Source organism: Varroa destructor, unplaced genomic scaffold, assembly GCF_002443255.2.
Source record: "Varroa destructor unplaced genomic scaffold, Vdes_3.0 BEIS01000003.1, whole genome shotgun sequence".
NCBI classification, from domain to species: domain Eukaryota; kingdom Metazoa; phylum Arthropoda; class Arachnida; order Mesostigmata; family Varroidae; genus Varroa; species Varroa destructor.
The window spans coordinates 56,023,920-56,045,423 of record NW_019211456.1 but is presented as its reverse complement, the minus strand read 5'-3'; the positions used below and the strand labels follow the sequence as shown (position 1 = coordinate 56,045,423).

The 21,504-nt window shown below is 39.9% G+C and overlaps 4 protein-coding genes and 1 long non-coding RNA gene across 25 annotated transcripts in view; 3 read left to right on the top strand and 2 right to left on the bottom strand.

Annotated features, from left to right (window-relative positions):
• Positions 1-2,346: 2,346 nt before the first annotated feature.
• Positions 2,347-6,049, bottom strand: wal (electron transfer flavoprotein subunit alpha wal). The gene is made up of 4 exons (XM_022798504.2): positions 5,915-6,049; positions 4,830-5,048; positions 3,040-3,733; positions 2,347-2,853 (listed from the first exon to the last, which is right to left on the bottom strand). The coding sequence occupies exons 2-4, from the start codon at positions 5,007-5,009 to the stop codon at positions 2,708-2,710; spliced, it is 1,020 nt and encodes a 339-aa protein (XP_022654239.1). The 5' UTR covers positions 5,010-5,048; positions 5,915-6,049; the 3' UTR covers positions 2,347-2,707.
• Positions 6,050-6,152: 103 nt separating this feature from the next.
• On the top strand, positions 6,153-9,817 carry Polr3K (RNA polymerase III subunit K). The gene is made up of 2 exons (XM_086984368.1): positions 6,153-6,296; positions 8,180-9,817. The coding sequence occupies exon 2, from the start codon at positions 8,478-8,480 to the stop codon at positions 8,802-8,804; it is 327 nt and encodes a 108-aa protein (XP_086840494.1). The 5' UTR covers positions 6,153-6,296; positions 8,180-8,477; the 3' UTR covers positions 8,805-9,817.
• Positions 6,294-8,185, top strand: Pex16 (peroxisomal biogenesis factor 16). Its single transcript, XM_022798506.2, has one exon. The coding sequence runs from the start codon at positions 6,571-6,573 to the stop codon at positions 7,585-7,587; it is 1,017 nt and encodes a 338-aa protein (XP_022654241.1). The 5' UTR covers positions 6,294-6,570; the 3' UTR covers positions 7,588-8,185.
• A 561-nt stretch (positions 9,818-10,378) lies between the features above and the next one.
• Positions 10,379-17,145, bottom strand: LOC147757163 (uncharacterized). The gene is made up of 2 exons (XR_015324372.1): positions 17,025-17,145; positions 10,379-11,590 (listed from the first exon to the last, which is right to left on the bottom strand). It is a non-coding gene; the product is annotated as an uncharacterized LOC147757163 (long non-coding RNA).
• Positions 11,473-21,504, top strand: part of LOC111248198 (uncharacterized) — a 36,217-nt gene continuing 26,185 nt past the window's right edge. For 4 of the 21 annotated variants that reach the window (XM_086984365.1, XM_086984354.1, XM_086984363.1 and 1 more), the window contains exons 1-2: positions 11,473-11,609; positions 14,989-15,109. In XM_086984365.1, the coding sequence (XP_086840491.1) occupies positions 15,077-15,109 (33 nt within the window). In that variant the 5' untranslated portion in view covers positions 11,473-11,609; positions 14,989-15,076. Of the gene's footprint in view, positions 11,610-14,988; positions 15,110-17,132; positions 17,543-17,744; positions 19,570-21,504 lie in introns of those variants that run through there. The other 17 variants (XM_086984358.1, XM_086984350.1, XM_086984352.1 and 14 more) reach the window with 10 other exon arrangements.

Genomic DNA, 21,504 nt, shown 5'->3' with positions numbered 1-21,504 from the left:
TGTTTTTTTGTTTTTCATTGCCATCCAAAGACATCAAATCATCCAAGAGTTGACAGTAATTACGACAGAAATTAACAAAGATATTAATTTCAACCTGTTATAAAGAGTTTTCAGTTAACAGGTATGCGAAATATTAGGTTGGAACGTCAATAATTTAGATCTGTTCTTCATTTGTCCCTTTTACGTCGCCATTCGGCAAGAGTACTCTTACTTTTTCTTGATTGTTTCGCCTCAGTCCGTTTAAAATTTTTCTGTCTACTCTTTGAGTCCTTAAGCAGTAGACGGAATTCATATAGAGTTTCAAGGGTATTGGCTTTAGACGTCACTGGGATACAAAATTCACAATGATGAAGGTTTTAAGACACCTTTATCGAGTTCTTTTATACTAAATCCAAAAATTTTTCGAGATAAACAAATTTCTTGAGAGCTGGGAGAGGACTGTGGAATCTGTCGGCCGATACATGATAGGTTGGTTCGGGTAAAGCACCTCGTTTTTTGTTAGGTGAAAGAAAATGAAATTTGGTTTCAGCCTAGTATAGTACATACACATGTCTGATATATGTTTATATCTATCAAATGACTTTTGCGCCATCCTGTATGTATCTACACACTATGATTATTAGCATTGGTGGTGTCTGTCTGATATGATACCTATATTTGAAATTGCTTTTTTTAGGGAAGGGGTTTGCTTGTTATTTGCTAAAGCTGTGACGTGTGCTAGTTTTTTGGACGAATCTTTATTCTCCTGATAGAATGATATTATTTTTTAAAAGTGAGTTCATGCAGGGGGCCAATCTTGGTACCAACCAAGCGCTCGCGATTAGATGAGTTCAAACAACCTCATGCTAAGTTTTCCTAAGTTTACGTTTTCACACTGAAAAGTGGGGCAATGCTGGATGCCATGTCGCGATTTTCTGAATAATCAAAATGAGGCATCAAGTGGTCCCCATAAAAGTTTGACTAACAAACATAGTCAAATACACTTAAGCTATGCGCAGTATTAAATATAAAGAACAAAGTTAAGCATATAAACCTAGTTTTTAGAGAAATCGAAGGAATCGTGATTGTTAACACCTGTATCATCACTACCTTCATACCACCATCTTAAAATAACTAGAGAATATTTTCGACGTATTTCAAGAATATTGCGTCAGCGTATCTGCCTCGAACAGTTTCAAATGCGTTTGATGTGACTACATTTTAGGTGCTTGGCGCTGGCAAAGCGCCGGCCCACGCCTTTCTGCTAATATAAATTTTCTTTCTAATAATTAATTGCTACGTTACATCAACTTTAGAAGTCAGTGGAGTTGGCTTCCAATAACTGACTCGTTTTGTAGAAGGCATTCAAAATACGAAAGAAAAGCTACAGAAATCGCAAAGATGTGCTTGAGGTAGTACTAATAATTCTTTAAGCACCCAATGAAAAATTCTGCTCTTTCGTGGTGCACTAACACAAACTTTTTAAAAAAAATTTTTTCTGGTTTAAATTTTATGGATTAGCTGTACTGCATGTCTTGCAGATAGCTTTAACAATTTTCATTAATGCGCGTACGTTTGGTATGAATGTTTCGAGTTTCACGTTCAGCACCTTCACTGGGTCGGAAGCCTTTATTGGGCATTCCATCAGACGGCTGACCTTCGGATTCGAACTAAAACTACCACGTGTCGTAATATTAGCAGGTGACTACTTTACCCACTAAGCAATCACGGGAGTGCGTAAGCTTGGCCTGACGAAAAAAAACTATCCTAAAAAAAAGCATGTATCTGAAGCACTACCATGCGGGAGCGCAGCATACCGGAAACTGCTGTTGAGCGGGGCTATCATATGTAGATGCAGTATTTCTTATTTCCAAAGGACAGTAGCTTGGAGCGATTGAGAATTTAGATTTCCAGTGAATGTTTTCAAGTTTAGGTTAACAATGCAATAGTAAAAAAGTCATGATCTAGCTTATTTGGAAATGCTGCCACTTTTAGTTGGGCGTTTTTAAACAATTAAAGGGAATCTTAGCAGTGACGCTTGCAAAACCCACAAAAATAAGCTTTGAATAAATCGTTTTCAAAGGGCCCAGGAAAGTAATAGCTCAGTGAGGACGAATAGTCAGTAAAAAAGCCAACGTAGTTTCTGCCGATCTGATTAGAACCACCTGGATATACTAAGCATGTTGAGCGACGGCAATAACTCCGCCGGGTCTCGTTATGTAAAATGTTTGGTATGATTGTGTGCACCTTTATGTGCATACACGTGTCTAATTAATGTTAAGATTTCTATTTGGTGCCGCTATTCAAACCGTTAAGTGCAGCAATATTCTCATACTCAACGGCGTACGTAAAAATGTAAATACCACATTACTACAATTATTGCTTTATTATTATTCATAAAAATCATAGGACCATCTTTCATGTAAAATAGCCTACTTTTTCCTACTTTGTGAATCAAATAGATGGTCCTACCGACCATCTGTTTGATTCACAAAGTTTCGTTGATTGAATAGGTTCTGGCAGTTGAAAGACATTCAACTTATGACTAATTAGAGATATTCGCTCAGGTACGTACTCGTGTTCGTTCAGTGAACACCGGACTGCCCGAAAATTGTCGTAAAATATGGTAATTAACCTTGACGGCTCTTTGAAAATGTCCAGTATAACTTCTTAGTTAATATTACATCTGTAGAGTTCCATATTCCAAAAGTAGCCTAAACAACCGAATCTATTTTGACTTATATCCGTCGATCTTTTCTAGCATCTCAGGCACAGCCTTAAAGAGGTCCGCCACTAGTCCAATGTCTGCCACTTGGAAGATAGGAGCCTCAGGATCCTTGTTAATCGCGACAATCGTTTTTGAGTCTTTCATGCCTATAAAAAAAAACAGTCACGTTTCTGCAATTTAGTAATATAAGGATGACTACAATTAACTAGGTTCTGACACCCTAATATACTGATTTAATCTAATATGCTGAATTATTTAGTTTATTGACTTGCCCCAGATGACACAGACATTTGGCTTAATAGTATTAACTTAAGGCTATCTATTACACATACCAGCCAGATGCTGAATAGCTCCGGAAATTCCGATAGCCACATAAAGTTCAGGCGCAACAATTTTTCCGGTCTGGCCAACCTGTAGGTCATTTGGAACGAAACCTGCATCCACAGCAGCGCGAGACGCTCCGACAGCAGCTCCAATTTTATCAGCGAGATCATAGAGCATTTTGAAGTTGTCACCTGACTTCATACCTCGGCCTCCTGAAATGACCTTCTTAGCCGACGACAATTCTGGCCGCTCTGATTTGCTGATCTCGGATTTGACATACGTTGAAATGTCTTCCTTTACACTTTCAGCCTTAGGAGCGACTTCGGGCACGCTGTTGCCTCCCATGCTGACAGCATCAAATGACGATGCTCGCACCGTGAGAATTTTCACGGAATCAGCCGCCTGTAGCGTCTGAATCGCATTACCGGCATAGATAGGCCGTACAAAGGTGTCCTCTGATTTAATATCCAGAACATCCGAGATGGGCGACACGTCCAGCTTTGCTGCAACGCGCGGCAGCACGTTTTTAGCGAACGCTGTCGAAGGACCTATTATGTGTGTAAAATTAAATTGCTTTTGAGACGCTAGGATGACAGGCGCCACGCGCTCTGGCAACAGGCCTTCAAGTGATGCATCGTCAGCCACTAAGAGTTTTTTAACACCCTCAGCTTTACCTACTTCAGTAGCTACGCCAGAGACATCCTGCAATAAATGGAAAGACACAGGTTCTTACTTCATATTCGTAAGCATGTGGACCTGGTTTGAAAATAAACCCGCGAAATGCAGACTTAGCAAGCACAGCGTTTTTGTTGAATAGGAGCTTATTGATTTAATTCTCATTTTTAGACTGTTATGACGATTTTCTAGGCGTTTTATATGACAAAAAAAAATTGAAACGTCTAGTTATATTCGAGTTTCAGTTCTTATATTATTTTGGTTTTGGCTGTCGCTGCACTTAAATGCTCAAAGATTCAGCGTTTCAAGTGCTTGTATGCAGAAAACCTTATGTAGACGCCTATATATATATATATATATATATATAGGTTTTTGAAAATATAGCCACCTTTTCTATGTAAACCGAATCATGAAATGATAAAAAATAGGGTCATCGCACTCAGAAGAAAGCTTTAGGTATTTTATCGTAAAACAAATTATCAAGTAGGGGGCCACACCAGTTGTCATAACGTGCCATAACGTAACATAAACGTATATCCAGCAACCATGACGACACGTTTCTACTTTGTAAGCCCGATATCCTATATTAAGTTATTAATTCTAGTACTATTCACGCAGAAGTCTGATTCTGTTGTAATTAGATCAACATGCCTTATTGGTTTAAATAAATGAAAGATTCGACCTGACATTTTTTTGAAACGCCCATTGGTGAGCTCCCAATTAGTAGGAAGAGCGGCTATAAAAGGCGCAAAACTGTGTCATTTCACGCCGTTTCCAGCAACCATTAGTTAATTTTATAATAACGTCGCTAATAATAAGGCCTACATATCCTTACGTAATTACTATCTTCATAGTGTTCAAGACTTTGTTTTTATGGTAAAAACTGCAGAGCTCAATGTTTTCCACCTCGCCAGCTATCTTTTTACGCTATTGCCCTGTATCGCGTGATCCACCAATGATCGCTGATTTCTTCAGCTAGATTGTTAGCTGTTTAAGTGCCAGCTGGCAACATCGGCATGTTGTTCTAAACGTATAAAATATATCAAAATTGGACATATAAGCTCGTGCGCGCCCACACAATTATAAATAAATTGAAGATAAAAACGTATATCTAAGCTGTTACCTTTCCGGCAACTAGAACGGTAACGTCTCCGCCGATCTTCCGAGAAGCAGCGATAGCATTGAGTGTAGCTGGAGCCAATTTGCCAGCCTGATGTTCAGCAAGGATAAGCGTGGATACACTCCTTGCCGCAGGACTTGCAAGTTGACGATGCGCTGACCCGATACGGCAAAATGCGTGCATTTTGTGCTATTTCTTATGCAGAGATGGACAGACGATGGCCTGCAGAAGTAATACATACAATAAGACTAGTGTAGGTTCGATAACAGTAGCTCGAGGCATTTCAAGAAATTGCGCGGGAAACATGAAAGCGCACTTTGGACTGTCGACTGTTGTGTCGCTTTTAGCAGTAGCAATGCTCGATGCCACGTCAAGTGATTGAAACCAGAACTAAGAATTGTTCTTTTTAGTAGAAACAAGTGATAGAAGTACCGTATTATACCTCACTACTGGTGTCTGTGGATAATAAATGCAGTCTTAGAAACAAACCTTGTTTAACTCTAAGCTTATATTTGATACTACAATGGTGGCTTCATTTGAACAAATTGTATTACTGCAATTATTATTGAACAACCGATTTATAGATGTGTCGTTGCAATTAATGCTTCGGTGGAATAGAAATCGGACCTTAGTTGTCGATTGGTACTATTATATGGAGCTTTCTTCATAAATTTGTATCTGTTTATTGAGTGGTTATTGTGAATGTTGACCGCAAATTAAGTGTCACAGTCACTTTGGGTGTCAAACTGTTTGTTTTTGACAGGTTTAATTGGTTGCCTCTTGTAAAAAATTCTGAAGATTTACTCTACCAATAAAGTAACGTCTCTATCTATCAGCACTGTCTCTATCAAGTATCAAGTACGATAACCCAAATAATGACGACAGATATTTTCGATGCTGCCGCATGAGACTATCTAGTAGTGTTATCTCCGTAGCGACCCTATAAATGAAATCCGCGCGAGACAATACTTTCAAATCTAAGAACCACCATATTCTACATAAACTAGATAAAAAAAATGGTTGATTTCTTTAATTTATGTCCTAAGTCGGCCAAAAAGCATTACTTTTGTAAGGCTTTCTCCACTTACCTGAATCTATTCCGAGGTCCTTCTCTTGATTACCAAACTAAATAAGCAGACGACACAGACATGCTAAATTAGCGGGCAGCAAATGTTTTGAATTAGTCCAAACTTTAATTCAGTATAATTTCAGAAGTTGTCCGGGAAATAGTTCTTTTCATTGTAATACATAAATAATTCTTGTTAGCAAGGAGGAGCTTACCATTATAAAAACAGGGATAACAGTTTGACTCGATGAGAGCTACATCGAATGTATAAAATCTTTATACTGCTGTTCCGATTTTAGCGGGCCTTTGCAGGAACTCGTGGACCTGTTTACCATGTTGCTGTAAATACCACCTGAGTTTCCTTTAGCTGGCGGCGAGATTTTCTGTGATAGCAAATTTGACATGTAAGTTTGCTGGCTCAAAAAAAGGATATCCGAGCCTTAGCCTGCATGGGCAAATCTAGACTGAATTATCATTGCACTTGACCGTATTGACTTGGTGTTCGTAGTATGCATTAACTGAAGACCGTTGCCAGACGTACGCTCCAGGGGCGCAATAGTGTTGAGGAAACTAACCCGATCTTCCTGCGTGTAATCACAAGTGCCACGTAAAGTACTTAGCTCATTACGAAGTCTTCTGCCCGTCCGAGTTTTGCAGTCAGACAATAGTTTCAGCATCATGAAAATATCAAGACCACAGTGTGTGGCCAATTCGTATGTGGAATATGTTTGTGCCAATCCAAACTTCATGCAGGAAATTGAGTCCGCTCTTAAATGGGCTTCTTTTCTTATTACAAACCGCTTTCAATATTCAAATGTCGTAGCAGAGTTTCTTTCAACTGGCTCCAATCTCCTGATGCTGGCAAATGACATTATTCTAAGACGTGCTTATGCATTACCTGTGAGCTCATCACAAATCGTGACTACGATTCGGGCAATGCTACAGGTGTTCGAATACTCAGAGGTATTCTTCGAAACTTCGGCACGTACCCTGAGCGGCGAACCTACTAAATGGATAATAATAGGGTTGATTCAGCTTATTAAGACTGTTCTTAAGTTGGTTCTACTTTTCGGTTTTAAACAAGGTATGAATCGGTCGCAAGCGGTACCGCCTTTAAACCGGAAAGCTGATTTGCAATACGCAGACAAACTGCGTCAGCAACGACTTGAAAGGCGCGCTCAGTCCAGTTTCATTCTTAAGTCAGGCCGTGAAGTTCGCAGCTTGGAGAACACGCCACCTATCAACCAACGACGATGGTGTGAAACACAAAAGGAAGATCCAATGTCGCGTATGGAACAGAAATATTCATTTGTGCCATCCGACCTGAATGGTTCGCAAATTGTTGGTGAAGTGCTGCACATCATGCGACCTTTGGTTCATCTCTTCGCCATAAGGTCGTTTGGATTGAAGTCTTGGGCCCCTTGGGCAATTGCTCTAAGTATGGACGTCAGCAGCATACAGCTACTGCGTGCACCTAACCTTCAACACCTCGAACAACTGGAGATGTCTCGTCGCACAATGGTGCTACTCTTATACCTTTTGCGCTCACCCTTCTATGATCAGTATACAAAATCTCATCTGATGACTACTCTGAGGACTTTAGCGGACTCATTGCCATTCATTAGGCTCGTCCTCAATCCAATCATCGACTACATTCCTGAGTGGCAAAAAACATACTTCTACAATTGGAGCTAAACACTGTTGAGGGATTGATAAGTGTTGCTGCTGATCTTACCCCCCCCCCCCCCCCAATAGCTTCCCCCTGCTCCTTTTATTAGGAGAACAAAGTTTTGTTGGGCATTCATGTAGGCGCGAATATCTACTACAACTAGATAGAATACAATCTATTCTTCTTGAAAAAATTTATATAGGAAACAATCTAACGGTTTGCGTGTACAGTAGCACACGGCTGTACAGGTGGCTTACGAAGGTTTAAAAAATCCCATCTGCTGTCATGCTAAAGTGTGTGTGATAACATATTGTTGCCAGGGCGTTTTTAAACAAGACACACATTAATTATTAATCTTTAATTCATGAATGGCTATAACTACGTGCTTGTAGGGAGCAGGGTCAGTTTTACGCTGTACGATGGCAATAGCGTTTATCAATGGCGCTGAATATTTAATTTGAAGAATAGCGTATCTATCACAAAGTTGGCTAGCTTCAGGTAGTCCTCATCAGAATATAACAGCACCAGTATGCAATCAATTTTTTGCAGTGTTTGTTTTCAGTATTTGAATTTTAGTTTGTGACCTGTGGTGCAGTTCCTAACAATAGGGCTTTACAGATACCGCTTTATGGGAAACGAGACTGCCAAGACAGGACGTGACTGACTTTCAAGGAAAACAATTGAACCTCAGATTCAGCTTCATATGGAAGAAAGAACGAGGGAGGGACAGAGATGCATTGTTGCCTTAATCGACTCTTGAAGATACATATTTCCGATGTTAGAGAATAAGGCTACCTTGAGAACGACGATATCTAGCTTAATTTGTAAAGACTAACACAGATTGTCCTGTCTTGTGAAGTCTTGTGGCTGAAGTATTAGTAAGACTTTTCATCGAACGCCTACTGCGTACGCCGTCATGTTGCTCTTCTGTCCCCGTTGCGCGAATATGTTGTCGGCTGAAGAAGGTTCGACGTCTTACAAATTTATGTGTTCTACGTGTCCATACGTTCATCATATTCGACAAAAAATTTCCAAGCAAACTTTCCCCCGACTTAAACCTATCGATGACATTCTCGGGTCGACTGCGGCGTGGGCTAATGTTGATTCAACGGAAGAGGCCTGTCCCAGGTGTGAACATCCGCGGGCCTTCTTCCGTCAAATGCAAACGCGCAGTGCTGATGAGCCAATGACAACGTTCTACAAATGCTGCAATATGAAGTGCAACCATCAATGGAAAGAATAGGCAACGTGCAATGCAAAAAATACCAATTCATCGCCATTTTTCTTTAAAGGTTTATCATGTTCATTTGTCTGGGCAGGGATAGTTGTAAAAAATATCTTTTAACAAAAAAAGTATCAACTGAATTATACTATTATTAGACTAGTTTCAAAAGACAAGAATGGGGGTGGGAGAAGGCCTAAAAGAAGTTCTACGGTTCTGTGGGGCACAGATCAGTGGTTACAAAAAAAGCTACTGGTTGAGAAAAATTTAGTTGCAATCTAAACAAATCCTGCGTTAAATATAAGCTTATGGTTGTCCTAACAGAGCATCCTTCATTTCTTCCTAACTCTTTCGACTTTTGTTTAGCGTAACTAGGGTCTGTTACTTTGTTCTTCTTTCCACTTTCTGCGATAGCGTGTCTTGCAGTACTGAACACTGAACTGGGCACCAATAAAGCCGACTCGCCTTTTGATGTATTTTGCGAATAAGCCACTCTGTACTGCAAAACCCAAACTAATTCTATTGACGTAAAAAGAGAGCAACCTCAAGGAGAGTAAGGAAACGTGTCTAACTTAAATTGGTCAGGTGTATAAATAAAGGATGCTCTGAATCGCAATAAATGCACAGCAGGAACAAAAGAAAAACAAAACTCAAAATAATGAGAAATTGCCTTTTATTAATAGATTTGACGACTGCCGTCAATCATACCCGGAATTAAATGTGTGCTACCGTTATATTCGTTGCGGTTATTTCGTACGTCAAGTAATATATTCTATTGTGTGTATAGTGGAGAAACAGTGTAAATGTGTACCATACATAAAAACATGATAAGGTATTGTACAAAAACGAGAGTAATTTTGTGGTTTGCAAATTTACGGTTTAGCACAAGCCGAGCGAATTCGAAACAATTTGAATTAGAATACCGATAAAAAGTGTACACTATTATTTTAATAACCTTTACTACACTGAATCTGACCGAATCTGGAAGGTGATTTTGATAATAAATACTACGATTATTATTAACGACTATAAAACGATCGTGTTCTTTATCACTGTAATCCTCATTTTTTAACTTTCTGCACTTTTTTAAAAGTTAATGTAGTTCAATCATAGACAAAATGTTATAGGACTTACATACTAAATTCGTTACTAAGTCGATTAAACAGACTACATGCTACAGATGCAAAAAAACAAACATTTGCATTTTATAAGAAAGAATTATATTAATGATAACTTCCTTCTGTATTATTTCGGTGTCGCATCCTTAATTAGATCAACTACTTGCTTATCTCTTAAGTATTTAATTACTTACCACTTTAAGCAAACACTTATACTTATATAATTGGTTGTCGATTCAGATTCCTAAAAAATTGAAATAAATAATAAAAAAACTTTACGATAGTTTCATGTCCTGGCAATTAAGCTATAAGTAAATATATAAAAATATGAAATTACGAACAACTTCTTATGGAAACCATCTAAATAGTTAAAAAAAACAGAAGCTTAACTATTAAGGGTAAGTTATTTATTTCGTTTAAATATGGTACACAGATGATACGTGTTAGTTAGTTCACTGAAGCCCGTTTGGAGACAAATCATAGGATGGGGGCCCCGAGACATACTTGTCCATGTGTTTCGTCTTAGGCGTAAATTCTGTCCTGTTTGGGCCAATCGTGCGAATCTTGCAACAAACAAACAAAGTGCAGCATATGTTTAAGGAAACAAAGAATCAGAGTAAAAAAAAACTATAATAATTATTATAATTATTTCGGCCCTGATTTTTGCACCATTCCGGTATTGCGAGTCTCTTTCAAGAGCTATAGTAAACAAAGTAGGGCTTCCAGATCGGTGTTAACTTCGTTATCAGCCTGCTAGCCACTTATATAATCCTACCTTATATAATCACGTTCATTTTTATTCCAAAGAACAATGATATTATTAAATAACACTATATGTCTCCACTATATTTATGTTACGCTTATTCATTGGATGTTATTATTCCGCGACTTGCCTCGCATCCTTCGTGTCTTTAAAATTGCTTTAGCACGCTCTTAACTACTTCATTACATAAATCAGCTGATATTGACCACTGCTCTCCTGGTCGGTTGGGAAATGGGCTTCGTTGACCCGGACGGGCACCTGTAAATGAATTCCTTATACTATTTTACAATAACAAAGAAGCTCCCCTCCACCAATGCAGTTGGAGTGAGTTTGCGGGTTTCCGCAACTTAAATACCGATCTTGGAGGTAGTCAAGCTTCGTTTTATTGGAGGAGGTGGACTTGGCGAATTCACAAGCAAGTGATGTCGTCTAGGTTCGTTGCTGCGTACCGTTAGCTCACAAACACAATGCTAGCGTATGCATCCGCGACTCGATTGGAGCAGGAAGGCTTCTCTCGAGAAGCAAATCGTCGAACGTTTTCCCTTTAATATTTTTTTTTGAAAAGAGAGAACATTAAACCTTAGGGTGATCACAAGTTACCAGATACAATCTCTTTTGATTTTGGTAAATGGTGCCGCCTTTCAGGACATTCTTCAGTTCTCTACCGTGCTTATAGTGTAACTGTTACATGTTATAGTTGGCGGCCCTTTACGGACACCGCGGTTGTCGCTAGGCTCACATTCGCGACATGCTCCCTGATTCCGCTCTACGTGGTACTGATTCAGCCATAGTCTCTGAGTTCTGTGTTGCGTTATTTGACAGCCGGAGGTGATAATTGAGGGTATTCTTTTCAAACTGACGGTCGCAGTTCTTTACTCAAGGTATTATACCCATTATCGAAAACCGGTACCTTCTGGCTTGTGGTCCTGAATCAGCGAGATTAACGTAAGGCTAAACCGTTAGTCGTGTGGCGACAATAAAATTCAATAAAAGAAAAACTTTGTCTTCCGTCAAGTATTTGCTAAGAAGATGCTAAATGTGACTCTCACATCCAGCTTGCCAAGCAGAGTTCATTATCTTTATATAAACCTTTCAAATGTTTCATATCCATTCCCATAGCCTCTTAAAAACTGTTCACACAATTAAACCTTCTCTGGGAAAATCGGTTGGTCAAAATTATTTAAGGTGGGGTACCCTACAATCACTAGATCGCGACATACCCAGGCCTCTGCCGGCGTCGGCAGGTATTCTGTGCCTGAGATTTCCCGCCATTTTCCCACGACAACCAAAAGCTCTATTTATATCCTATATTCTAAAATATTTTTTCTTTTTGACGTTATCTTGTTTTAACGGCAGTTCTGAGTATTCGCTTGTACTTTTAGCTAACGCCCTCAGCAGCAGCTTCGGGTAGTATGGCACGCGATCCCGCTGCTACATGCACCAGGTTGAAATATTGAGTCAATAATGTTAACTGTGCTATCGGCGGACGGGGAACAACCTAGCTACAGCCTTTTACTTTTTTTTTTAACTTAAGTTGAATGATTCCATCATATATTGTGCATTTTTCGCGCTACAATATATGCGTGAAGAAATTCTAGCAACTGGTTTATAATTGTTTGCGACGACCTTCTGAATTCAGTATTAGTAAAAGTGAATTTGTATTGTTGGATTTTTTTTTCTGTTCGCATTATTTCACAGTTTGTGAATATGTCTTTTTTAGTTTTAGTTGAAATATGTATTTGGTCGCATACAATACTTGAGTAAAGAATCTTGTAAAACGAACCTTTCTTCGTATAAATTAGGATTATCTAGCGGTGATTCAAAACAAACTATAAAAAACAAGATAGAGAGAAGTCTAGTTTCAGGCTTAGTTTTGACTGAATCATTCTACGACAATTTTCAAGGTACTTACATATAACAAGTAACTTACATATATATAGTCCCTACTGTTCACTTTAAAGCTACACGCTCCAAACTACATCATTCACTATAATAGTAATAATAACAACATGCCGAAGCATAACAGTCATAATGATAAGTTGGATCAGCTGGTTATACATTGCTATACCACGACTAATTTTAGTCTATTTTTAGTCTCATACACAAATTTGTTTAGGCTAATCAATCTGTAAGTCACAAATAATTAAAAAATTAATTTGTATGTTAGGCTTACTTATTACACTATATCCGACAAGCCACCCCTCCGCATTGCATTATTATGTACCTAGCATTTTTGGATGCTACCGCCGAAAGAGGCAAAATCAGTGATTACGGGTTAAAAAACCTTCCTTGATGGGGCTAATGGAGGCACTTCACATCGATATGAATCCTTGTGTTACTGATCTAACACAGATAAAGTTGTCAGTTTTAAGTTAAATTTATTATGCAAGTGTATATTGTAGAAAATAGAAACGGAAAATCTGACTTTTATTGAAATTGCTATGTCGCGCGTGATCGTCGCGTGGTCTTGTGTTCTCTGTTGACCAAAAGACGCCGAAACGTATCATGGACGCCTGATTCGTGGGACGGGGAGAGGAATTCGCCTGTTTGTCAGCAAATCAGTCTCATGCCCCCTAGTCTCTTCGAACTCTCCCCCCCAAACCCAAACGCACCCTACTGGCTGGTTCTTCTGTTCCCTATGCCCACCTTCTGATAGGGAAGATGGATGGGAAATCAGAGGGGGGGGGGGGGGGGGGTCAGCCAAAGAAGGCTTCCCCATAGCAGAGAGCGTGCAGGGCCCGCCTTCCCGTTGATCTGTTTCGATATACAACGCAGGCTACTGGCGGGGGCGGCCGCGGCAGGGCAAGTAGAGCACGGAGAAAGAGACGTAGGGACAAGAACCACGAACTAGGGAAAAGTTAGGGAAACAAAATAAGGGAGATAGATGGGGGTTGTGTTGGGGTTTGGGGCGGGAATCGCTACCGACGCCACAATGGCAAAAGGATAAGGCAGCAACAAAAGCAGCGGCGGTGCTGCTACTGGGAGTGACGGTAACGGCCGTAGATGGAGAGGACCGCCGTCCAACCAGCCGACCGTCTGCTAGAGGACGTCGTCGCCGATATAAGAAAACTAATATATGTTGTCACCCACTCAGCTTGGCTGGCAGCAGCTCAGGCCAAGGCAAGTCAGACCCGGTAGGGTTCTCGCATTTGGTCGTTCGTTCGCTTACTTGCTCCCTCCCTGCCCCCTGCCGTCTCCGAGGGACGCACTCCTGTCGATACTACCGATAGAAAGAAGCCCAGCTACCAATTGGGTGAGATAGTTGCTGTTGTACCTTCTTCCGCCATTGCTGTCAATGCCTAAACTGGGGACCTGGCGCTAGAGCGTTCGAGGGGCTATGGGGTAGATTCCAGCTAGCCCTAAAGGAGTATATGGGGTAGGGGTTATATTATACTGGGCGTGCTCGGCTATCAGAGGTTATAGAGGAGCCAGAAGACGATAGTGCAGAAGAAACGATGGGTTGTATCGATAGAAACATCGTGAAGAGGCACGGCTAACAGCTGCACCGAAGGCTGAGGATACAACAAGATGAAATAAGTTTGGCGAATCCCAAAAGCCTCTGGCGTGATGCTTCTTATTGGAAAGCAGAAGAAAACGAAAACGACGAAGAGAAAGACGAAGAACAAACTATAGCCATATATAAGAGAAGTGAGCGCCCCCATGTTCCCGTAGTAGTTGCCTCTTCTAAAGAGCTTCTTCGATAACCGCTGCTGCTACTGCGTCAGCTTAGGTTATCCCAAGCGTGGTAAAGTGGCTAGCTCGAAAAGATGCCCAGGTCGGATTGGGTGTAGGACAAAATGTTCGCTGTCAGGCCCATTGCACGCATCGATGCTGACTAGATTGCTGTCAGTGTTGGCTTCAGCGTGTACTACTGCCTCCCCTCTTCGGAGACACTCGATACACTTCCCCCAGTTTTTGGACAGATAGCTAAGAATACAGGGCGCATTCTTCATACAACTCCGTTTCTACAATGCTTGGATGTGTGATAATAGATGTGATAATCGGAAATATGGCATTCACACTTGGCACCAATTGGCAATAGAATAGAATAGGTTGATTTACATAATTTAAATACGCTTCCTCTGGAAGCGAAGGCAGTTTGACTTAGTATGGACCTTTTTCATACTTGGTATCTCTTCAAGAATCTTCTTAATAATCTAAGGAGAATCTGCGACTGAATTCAAGCTGATCTGTTTTCGTCGTTTAGATATATATTCATTTAATTGCAGTGCATTTAATAACAGGCTTGTTGAAGCGATTTTCGCGAGCTGTTTGTAAGGGGTAATTAGCGAGAAGTAATATAGTATTATTACCTAAATTACAGGAGTGACGTTAATCTTAAGCTACTGGCGTACAGTCCTGCGCGTTTGTACCAGGACGGCATTGTCCCGACCTTGATTAAAGTCTCTCTAATGATGCCCATATTTAATATGAGAGCGGTAAAGGTAAGAAGTTCAAGAAGCTCTAGTTTGCCTTGTTCGAGAAAACTGTTATAGATCATTGGCATGGCCATCTCATGAAATATAATCCCAGCGTAGGTTACAAAAAGATTGTTTACTATTGCAACTAAGCCCGTGAACGTAATACATGCTTGACATAATTAAAGATGGCCATTTTAGTATATCTATTTTTTCCAGCCGTCACACTTTCCTAGCCTGCGGCTCGTTGATAAAACTACATGTATGAAAGTCTATTTGCAGGAGAAGGTTTTGTAAAGTAAAAGTGATTTGTGCCGCTAGTCGCAGGTCCATTTGGAGTGGCACAGTGGCCTTGCCTTAAATTAACAAATGAAAATCTTGATTTGAAGCCATTCTACATAGTGTAATTTACAAAGCCCCTTTGTAAGCTACCCGAATATTTATGCTACTGTTCTAAATAAATTATACATGCATATATCGCAAAGCGCCATAAAGAATGGTAGTGCTGTTGAAACGGCACGCATAATTCAGCACCGAAACTCTAGCATCTATCGAAGATATGCCATTGTATCAAATGAACAGGTTCTGGTTGTCAATTTTTTCAGGAATTACGATACAGTAGTAACGTGACAAATGGGTCCTTCATCCATCACGCTCTGACTTAAAATACTAGTTTGATCAGCTACAGCGATATAGTTTAGTTTCTCTTTTATAATGATTAATACAAATATATTTTATAAAGATTAATATAAAACACAAGTTTCAATGTTACTTTGAGCCGTCGTGGCCTTGCACACACCTTCATTTTTGTTCAGCAGGAAATAGAATCAAATTTAGTCACTAATTGGTACGTAGTACTTCTGGCATCCGCTGCTGAGCCTGGAGCAGCCAACTTTTGATGCTTAACATTTTAACCTGCGTACAAAGTGTCGAGAAAATGTTACGTCCTTGTTCACCCGATGCAAGCCTAACGACGGCTTCCAATTGACGCTGTATGGCGCCAATGAGCAAAAGTTTATCTCTGATCTTATTATGATTGTTATTATTATTTTTATCGGCGTGGCGTCATAGTATAGTACAACAACAGAAGATCATAACAGTATCATACCTAAACCAAATACTTCTCGTTCGTCTTTAGGGAGTAATGTTCTAGACCATCACGTACATAAGACGTGAAAGGTTTCGTCTATATCCTTTTAAATACTCAGTTATTAAGAGTTCAGTGAACCGGATCCATGAGGCCTAATAATTCTCATCACAGTAATCATGTTTTGGCAAGACCTTTTCGAGTCGATCGTGGTCAGGGGAGGCAGTTTTGCAAATCGTATACAGTCCCTAATTTTGGCAGGGTACATGTTCAAAGTTGTTTCCTCCTTTATCTGATTTACGCTTGATGTTACATGTTGAAAATAATGTAATTCGCAACAGTAATCTTTCTTACGTTACGAACGGTTAACCGATACATGTTATTTTAGTTGGGTGAGGATGCCATAATCTTATTTATTTGAGACGGTTTGCCTTAATAATTGAAGCATGTCTAAGCCGACTAGCTCTGGAGAAATAACTATAACGTATTAACGCGCACGCTTCACAACAGAGAAAACAATGACTGCGCTAAATGATTTATCAAAAGATCTTGTGATGAGTGTTGGCTACTTTATTTGAACTTGTGCCAAAAACAGGGCAAAGCCACTCTCGGTTGCGTCGAATGCGGGTGAAAGCAGCTTTAACGAAGCTAAAATAAAACTCAGCATTCGAAAGGCCTCTAGTCTAAGGTCACGCCCGAGAGCATTCGTATAAGTATTTTTATCGAAATATGTTCAATCAATGATTTTTTAGTTCGCCATGCACCTTAAAATGTGATCTTATGGGCCGCATGCAGCAGCTGATATATGTAAACAACTTGAAGCGACATGTAACCAACATAGCCTTTCTTCCTCACCTACAGTGCGTTACCAAGAACGATGTGAAGCATGTTTGTAATCACGACATGCATGGTTAGCTGGGATGATGAACAGCTAGTAGTAATTAATCGAGTTGACTTCATTGCGTTTTGGATAACGTCTATCTTTTTGCATCGCGAATGTTAGCACGGAAACTATAATTGCAGCCCGCTCTCATTGGCTGATATAATGACGCAACTGAGGTGAATTCATATTTGAGTGGGCGTTGCCATGACGATGTAGAAGTAGAAGGAAACAACAAGACAACAACAACAACACAATGAAGACCCGCCTAAGGACTATTAAAAACAGCTGTAGCAGTGTTTGCCGCCACGCCATCTGAACGGAAAGTACAGCTCCTCCATGCGAGACCATTCCAGTAACTAAGCTATAATATGTGTATGGCTACAACAATGTCTATCCCATAAGGATCACTAGATGGCCACAGGACGGGCATTAGGATGGACGTCATCAACCAATGCCCGACGATATGAAAGCTATTCAGCTCCGTCTCCATGTACGTGTGTTTCACTCGTCAAACAAAAAGTAATTACTAAGTTAGCGAACGTTTTCGTTTGTCGAGTTTTGTGCGCCACGCTACAAAACATCTAGCAATGACAGCCACAGTAACAACAATTGGGCAAGCGTCGGAAAGAAGATAACACAGGATAACGGAGAGCCTGTACGCTACACTTGTTTGTCAGGTGGCAGGTGAGGTTCGGGGCGGGGGGAGGGGGTGAGGGTGAGAAATTGTAGCGCGCTAAAAGCCCGAAAAGCTTATGGTGTGTCGATCCTCCTGCGAGCGCCATTGGCATCTCATCGACCATTAACAGAGGTTTACATAAAAGTACGCAATGTGTGAGCGCAATCAGAGTTTTTCCAGCTACAACGTATAATCGGCTAGAAACTTAAAAGCATCAGTTCTCGACACGGAACCGCCATGATAACCAAAGCCGGGTCGAAGATCCTATCTTCAATTGTAACACGCTACTCAAGGCGATCAGGCGTATCAATGGACTCATGTTTACAATAACTGCTAGCTTATGAGGAATTTTTGCCATTAGTATGCTATAGGAAGGTGGTGCTAATACGATCTAAATAGAGGTGTTCATCATGCGATTCGTACAGTTCCCCCCTCTAATGTTACCTTCTACATGCTTATCGAGTCCGTCAGAGAGCAGGATGTACTTGATGTTGCTCAGGTGATTGCCTGAAGTGTAATTAAACAACACGCAAAGGATATGCCTTTTATACTGGCAACACCTCATACTGCCCATCGGGATCAGCATGTAAGCCACTTGAAAATGGTAAAAGTGAAAGTTTCTGCATTAACAAAATCGATGTGAATCTTTAAATTTAAAAAATTACTTAATAACAACATGTCAATTTCACTGCCGTTGATGGGACATTTGTAGCATTTAAGTAATTTTTTTTAAAATCATTAATTCATTACATCGTATTTTTTTTAATACGTGTAGAGAATAAAGAGTTCCCTCAGACGTAATCAGCAGCCCTCATTTACATCAATATCGTCACGATTTAGCAGTGATAAATAAAATCTACTGTAAGTATTAGATAGTAACTCAATGAACCTTATTTTACTTTTGTTTTTATCGTAATGTTTCCTCGACTGCGCTTTCTTTAAAACTCTACAAAATTCGTTTTAAAAAAATTGACACCGAAGGTACAGTTTGCATGCGGTAACAGCCTTAACGCTAAGTACATCAAACGTCAAGCAGATGGCTCTTACCTCCAGAAACACAAACATCGACGAAAAGTCGTAACTCCAAATGGAGCAGCTGAAACAAGAATCAACCAAACAACTATCACGACCCAGTTAAATTCTATCATTATGAGGGAAAACGTATTTACTATCATAACAGGGGTTAGAGTAAAAGCAATAGTAAGCGTCGCCACACAATCGTCAAGGGAAAGAAACGTGTCATTTATAAAGATGACGACCTCCAGTTCATCGATATCGTACCGATAAAACCTAGGCCAACATTCTCTCATACGCATTGACGACAACTATGGGAAAAACTGCCCTGTCTTAGTAAGGGCTGGTATGAACGACACCTTTGCAACACTTCGAACACAAAAAAAGTTTCGACAGCAACGCCTTTGTCATTTGGAGTAGAATCACTAAGAAGCCTCAAAATTGTGGCAAGTGCTTTGGGAAATGCTCAGGAACGTGGCAGGCTGCATACAACAGGACGGTTTCAGAAATCGCTACCACCGAAAGTCTTTGGGATCTTCCTTTGGACTGGGTGTCAATTCGGGTTTATTCGAAAACTCGCTCGTTTCAAGTCATTTCTATACCTCGCAATGACAACCATCGCAGCTGGAGTAATTTATATTTAAAAAGTGATCTTGATGGGCGGAGTGACTTGTTAGAATCTCAGCCTTCACTGCATAACGAAGTGATTTTCGTTATTGATGTCATGCGAAAGTGACCCGAAAAGGAGGCGGTGACTTCTCCGAGTCGAAAACTAGACGAACCTTTGATTGTAAAAACAAATGAGAGGATAATCCTATCCTCGACGGGTGAGCAACTTGTCGTCACGTCGACGACCATTTGTTAGTGTTAGGTAAAATTGTACCTTTGAATTTTTATTTTAACAGATATAACTCAGCTTAGCAACTGTGTGAACATTACTGAAGCAACTGGAACCAGACTTTATAAATCTCAATTCAGTTATGTTAGGATAACTAACCGATAAGATTTGAACATAAGATCGTATAGTCGGCAGAAGCATCATTGGTAATAGTACAAAGCAAGAGGTATGTGCACGCCAAATATGTAAAAATAATATACGATGTTTTCTAAAAGTCCACAAGAAATAAGCGGAAGCAAACCTGCTGGTGACAATGGACTGTTGCATTATCATTCATTATAAGAGTTTGCGCACAAACAAAATATTGATTCATAGTTCGGAGTTAGATTAAACCGTATAAAACCATTGCGTTCCATCAGAAAATAAATGTCTGTTAGAAAACGTTTTTTTTTCGTTTATCTCACTTGATTCCATCAGGTGCTATGTGTAGATGCACAAAAATAACAGATGTATTTTAGGATTATATTCGGTTCTTTAAAACCTTGGAACAAGCCATTATGTCTCCTGGTTACTCTTGGAGTTAATGATCGTCATTCCTCGTTTAAAAAGGAACAATGCAGTGGTGCCTGGAATAACAGTGCTTTATCTAACAACCCTATCTCAGTTGTGAAAGGCAGCTTCAAAAACAAATTGTGAAGATTGTAATGTCAGAGTAATAAAGTGCATTAAGCCGGCGCTAAATCTGAAACATTTCTAAAAAGTGCGTCCCGGCAACTCAAAACGGTGGGACAAAAACGGAACTGGCACGGTGAATAAACGTGTTGGTGGAGTCGATCATTCGATTCGAATTCGAAAGATCTTGAGTGGATCTTTCACACTCAAATAAAGATCTATCAATAATGCTCAAACTTTAATAAAATGGAACTTGGATTAGAACAAAACCTGAGGCAATTGTTTGTTTCCCTAAACTCACTAGTGTGGGTAGAAGTTTAGAAGAATGGCTTTGGGCATTTGACGATCGGGCACTACTTACTTGACACGTAATGCTAGTTTTGCATAATACCAGTTCGAAGATGGCGTTTATTCAATGCGACAGTCCTAAATATATCAGTGTCTTTATGTTAGCAAAACCACGTAATATGTCTTTAGTAATACGAATTGGGGTTGTAGTACTCTCAGTTTTTTTTGAGGAACGTATTTCGCCAGTTCTGTTTAAGTAACCTAAGCAAGATTTGAATCAATTTTGTTTAATCATGGATGTTTATATAGACGACGTTGTTTTCCTATTCTAAAAAGCTAATCTATTTATTGATCTTTTTCTGACCGCTCTATTCTAAAGATTTATCTTTGAATAACAAGTGTGTCTTTTTGTCCACGATGTCGGCTTTCGCAAACATTTTAAGCTATATATTTGCCTGTCGGCTGTGTTAATTATCAACTTCGATTTGAGGCCTTTTACCTAGCCCTTTAAATAGTAGTTATTTAACGTTAAGTAACGACCCATAGCATTTGTCGGCTAATCCTTAATCCTAACCTGCTATGGGGCAAGCTTCCCGACGTTTTTATTAGCAACGCAAACCTATTCTCCACAAAATGTCTTATTGTGGTCATACGTATATATAACGGATACCTAGTGTAGTACTGAGCAGTCCACTGCAGTGAATACCGGTACAACCTATCGCCGTTGACATTCAAAGGTGATAAATGTCAACCCTCTATGATACAGTGAGCATACTTCGAATACATTGTCATAATAATGTCAGATGGGAAGAGATGATCAAGCGAGCTTACAAACAGTAAATGTAGCACAAGAGGAGTGGAAAATCGTGATGAGTAATCGTGGCTGAGATTCGTCATCAATTATTATTGCTATTAGTATAATTAAAGGATTAGCTAAAACCTAACAGTAGTGTTTTAAAGTTGG

Excerpts from the sequence above, each read along its gene's own strand:
- Polr3K (XM_086984368.1), top strand. The coding sequence starts at position 8,478 with ATGTTGCTCTTCTGTCCCCGTTGCGCGAATATGTTGTCGGCTGAAGAA.
- wal (XM_022798504.2), bottom strand. The coding sequence starts at position 5,009 with ATGCACGCATTTTGCCGTATCGGGTCAGCGCATCGTCAACTTGCAAGT. Across the intron at positions 3,734-4,829 it reads CCGTTCTAGTTGCCGGAAAG|GATGTCTCTGGCGTAGCTAC; the intron begins GTAACAGCTTAG and ends CATTTATTGCAG. Across the intron at positions 2,854-3,039 it reads AGCTATTCAGCATCTGGCTG|GCATGAAAGACTCAAAAACG; the intron begins GTATGTGTAATA and ends TTTTTTTTATAG.
- Pex16 (XM_022798506.2), top strand. The coding sequence starts at position 6,571 with ATGAAAATATCAAGACCACAGTGTGTGGCCAATTCGTATGTGGAATAT.